The sequence below is a fragment of the Osmerus eperlanus genome, chromosome 8 (genome assembly GCF_963692335.1).
Source record: "Osmerus eperlanus chromosome 8, fOsmEpe2.1, whole genome shotgun sequence".
NCBI lineage: Eukaryota > Metazoa > Chordata > Actinopteri > Osmeriformes > Osmeridae > Osmerus > Osmerus eperlanus.
The window spans coordinates 10,909,292-10,912,934 of record NC_085025.1 but is presented as its reverse complement, the minus strand read 5'-3'; the positions used below and the strand labels follow the sequence as shown (position 1 = coordinate 10,912,934).

Genomic DNA, 3,643 nt, shown 5'->3' with positions numbered 1-3,643 from the left:
ATAAGGGCTCCTCACTCTCCCTGCATAGAGAGAGCAACAGAGGACGAGATAAAGGAGATAGAGTGTCATACAGAACAGTGAGCTACCACAGACAGAGAGAGAGACAGAGAGAGAGAGAGAGAGAGAGAGAGAGAGAGAGAGAGACCTGTGGAAGATTGAAAAAAAAGAAACAGAAGTAAAGAATTGCTGGGGAAGGTAAGAACGACGGAGCGTGTTCACGGTTAACCGCCTGTTAAGATCAGTTATTGTTTTATTCTTTTTGTCTTCGGTTTTGACTGTTTTTGGTTGATTGCAGCTGAAATTCACTGTGCCTGTATATTGCTTACCTGCTCATATTTGTTAATTATTGTAAATATCTGTAGACTATTTCAGTTGTATCATTTACAATCAAACTAATACATTATTTATTTTAGCTATTAATTCAGTGAAGTGGTTTGCTATTTTAATGCAACTTTTTAAGTTGCATTTCATTGAAACAGCGCTGTGTTTGAGAAAAAAATACATTTGCATTTCAACATTTCAAGTGACAAAAAAGCAAAATGTATGATAATACTCATCTCCATTCCAATCAATGATATTACCCTCATTTTAAAAACTGTTCCCAAGTGGCTCTTTTATACCCTTTTCATTATTCATCTGACCAATTATTTGAACTTCCTGTTTATATCAAATACCAACCTTGGACAGTCTGAAGCTGGCTATATTTGGATTTCTAATGCTGTTCATAAAAATGTCTGTGTAGTGATAATGGGGGCTGTTGAGTCTCTCTGTTGAGTATCCTTGAGGTTCTGGACTAAGCTGTGGAAGATGACTCATTGAGAATGCAGGCTCTGTAACACACAAGAACCCAGAGAGGATTCATTCATTATAATGGACAAAGAAAGGATCTGAACTAAACAAAATCCTCACAATTCATTCTAATTCAACAGCTCATAAAAAACTATCATAGAAAGATAAGAAACATTTCATTTGAGTAAGTTAATTAAATAATGATGTAACTGCCCTGGCAGGGTGAAGAGAACAATTTTTAGAATAGGTTTCGAAATGTGCTTTAGTACAAATTGTTTTGACTTCTGATGAATTCACTCTACATGCAGCATACAAACCTGATCATCCAGAATCAGGTGTATAGTAAACTATAGTAACTACATGTGTGGTCAGCCCAGAAACATCACAGTATGAAGTATATACTTAGCATTACTAAGGGATTTGGTGTGATAGTACAGCAAGCAACCTTTTTTAAATTACCTCCAACTTTCTCAGATGACGAATGGATGGAAGAAACCCCATGTTCTGAGGTCTTCAATAATTTGGAGACTTCTTACTGTGTCAGTTCTTAGACAGGTGGTAGGTGAGGCAGAGATGGCTGGTAATCATCAGGTATATGGGGGGATCGATCGCATGAGTCACTCACAAGACATGCGAAGGCTGTCTTCCATTCAGTCACTCTTTCACAATATGCCATTGACGGTGTTCCCGAGTTGGCGAGGGTAACTGAACAAGATATAGCTGGAGAGCCAAATCTGGGCTTGATGAGTGGATTTTGTGTGTGTGTGCTCATATAGATGAGTGCATGAACTAAGTAGGGAGACATGTGTCTGTGTTTGTCTCTCTGTGACTTTATGTGCATGGAGACGTTTCTATGAGGCAGCAGGGAATAAGCAAAATACTGTGAAATCATTTCAGATTTTTTTTTTTTTGCTTTCTTGACGTCACAGGAACTCATCTTCTTCCATTTAAAGGTCATATGGCCAGATGTATAGAGCCCTCTGAGATGAAAGAAGATTATGAAAGAGTTGTTCCACCATCCATCATGTCAGAGTTTGTCCTTGGATGGAGGAGCCAGTGAATATTGTTTCATACTTTCTATACATGTACCTTCCCATTCCTATATTTACAACATCCGGTTTCATGTTACAATTTTAGGGGGCTACTGGGTGATTGAGTTTATGAAACTGTCAACCTCTACCAAGAAAAACATTTATCACAGAAGCCCATCAAGAATATAGAAATTAATTTGAAATTGACACTGATGATATCAAAGTCTCAGCCAAAGAGATTTTGGACTTTGTGACATATGTGACAGGATGGTGTGTGTTCCCAATTGGCTAAACTTCAATTGTCATTGACTTTCTGAAATGTGATTTGTCTGTGTCCCCTGTGTGGTGATAGGCTGAAGATGGTTTGTGTGTCGTGGCTGTTGACCGTGATGGCAGTGGTGTGTGTGTGCAGCCCCAGGGTCTGGGGTCAGTGCTGGGACCGCCCCTACTGCAAAGATGTCAGCTCACTGGACAAAATACTGGTGAGCCATCATCATCATCATTCTCCTTACTTCATCCTTGTCATCCATAACGTCATCACAACCTCCCTCCACTCCTCTTTCTGATCATCATTCCCATCTTCCTCCACCTCCTCTTCTTCCTGTTCACCATATCTCACTCCTCCCTTCCTGTTCCGCTGTCTCCTTCCTGTGCCCTGCAGGAGTGTGTTCACCTGTGCAGGTCTGACGTCCAGACCCAGTCCCCAGAGCCCAGCTCGGGCGAGCAGCAGTCCACGGAAGAGAGCTTCTCCCTGGGCATCCTGCTGGCTGCCCTGGCCTCTGGCGAGATGACCCTGGAACCCGAGCCTCAGTCACGCGGTGAGGAGAGGCGCTCCTACTCCATGGAGCACTTCCGCTGGGGAAAGCCCGCCGGCCGCAAACGCCGACCCATCAAGGTCTTGGCTCTGGAGGGGGGTGATTCCTCCGAGGGCTTCCCTCTGGAGGCCCGTAGGCAGCTGAACGGCGTGGAGGACGGAGGGCAGGGGAGCCGTGGGAGGCCTAGCCCCAAGGCTCCCTCTCAGCTGGGGCTCCAGGCCAAGAAGGATACCCCCTACCGGATGGGTCACTTCCGCTGGGGAACCCCGCCAGCCGTCAAGCGCCACGGGAGCTTCGTGATGCCCTGGGAGCAATCCCATGAGCCTCTGCTCTCGTTGTTGAAGAATGTCATCGTCAACGAAGAGCCATAGTTGGAGGGAGGATGGAACCAGGATGGATGGGGGCGAAGAATGAGGGAGAGGATGGGATATATGAGAGGAGAGAGGCTACTATTATTGTGTAGATCCTTGACTTATGGATATACATTTAATATATAAGTCTAAGATAACAATATTGTCTTAAATAGATTACGTTTGAAAGTAAAAATAAACAAGGGTACTACGCTTTGGTCAAGTCTAACATGTTTAAAAAAAAAAAAAACATTATTTTAAACATGGGTATCTTAGAGAACTTACTTACTTTGATTGTTATTGATTAGAACAATAACATTCACACAGTCACAAGGTAGAGCTTTACGAATATAGCTCGTGCACCAGGATTTAAAAGCCTTAGTCTGAATGTTTGTTTGAACATGTTAATAAAAATATTTATGAGACACTAAAGTGACCTTCTGAGTTTGTCACTGAAACCTAATACTGTTACCAATACTACATATTGTAGGAGAGGGAGAGAAACAGAATATTTCACAATCAGAAAAAAAGAAAGAAAGACCAAAAGTTTTCAGAATGTATTAAAAAAAAAGCACTTTTCAAATTAGGGTGATATACTTCCTCTTTATTTTCCTTCATACACTGTAAAAAAAAAAAAAAAAAAAACTAAGAATAATAA

The 3,643-nt window shown here is 41.9% G+C and overlaps 1 protein-coding gene across 1 annotated transcript; it reads left to right on the top strand.

Annotated features, from left to right (window-relative positions):
• Positions 1-3,643, top strand: LOC134025388 (pro-opiomelanocortin B-like). The gene is made up of 4 exons (XM_062468380.1): positions 1-104; positions 137-195; positions 2,173-2,302; positions 2,482-3,643. The coding sequence occupies exons 3-4, from the start codon at positions 2,180-2,182 to the stop codon at positions 3,004-3,006; spliced, it is 648 nt and encodes a 215-aa protein (XP_062324364.1). The 5' UTR covers positions 1-104; positions 137-195; positions 2,173-2,179; the 3' UTR covers positions 3,007-3,643.

Coding starts and splice junctions, on each gene's coding strand:
- LOC134025388 (XM_062468380.1), top strand. CDS start 2,180: ATGGTTTGTGTGTCGTGGCTGTTGACCGTGATGGCAGTGGTGTGTGTG. Junction 2,303..2,481: donor GCTCACTGGACAAAATACTG/GTGAGCCATCAT, acceptor TGTGCCCTGCAG/GAGTGTGTTCACCTGTGCAG.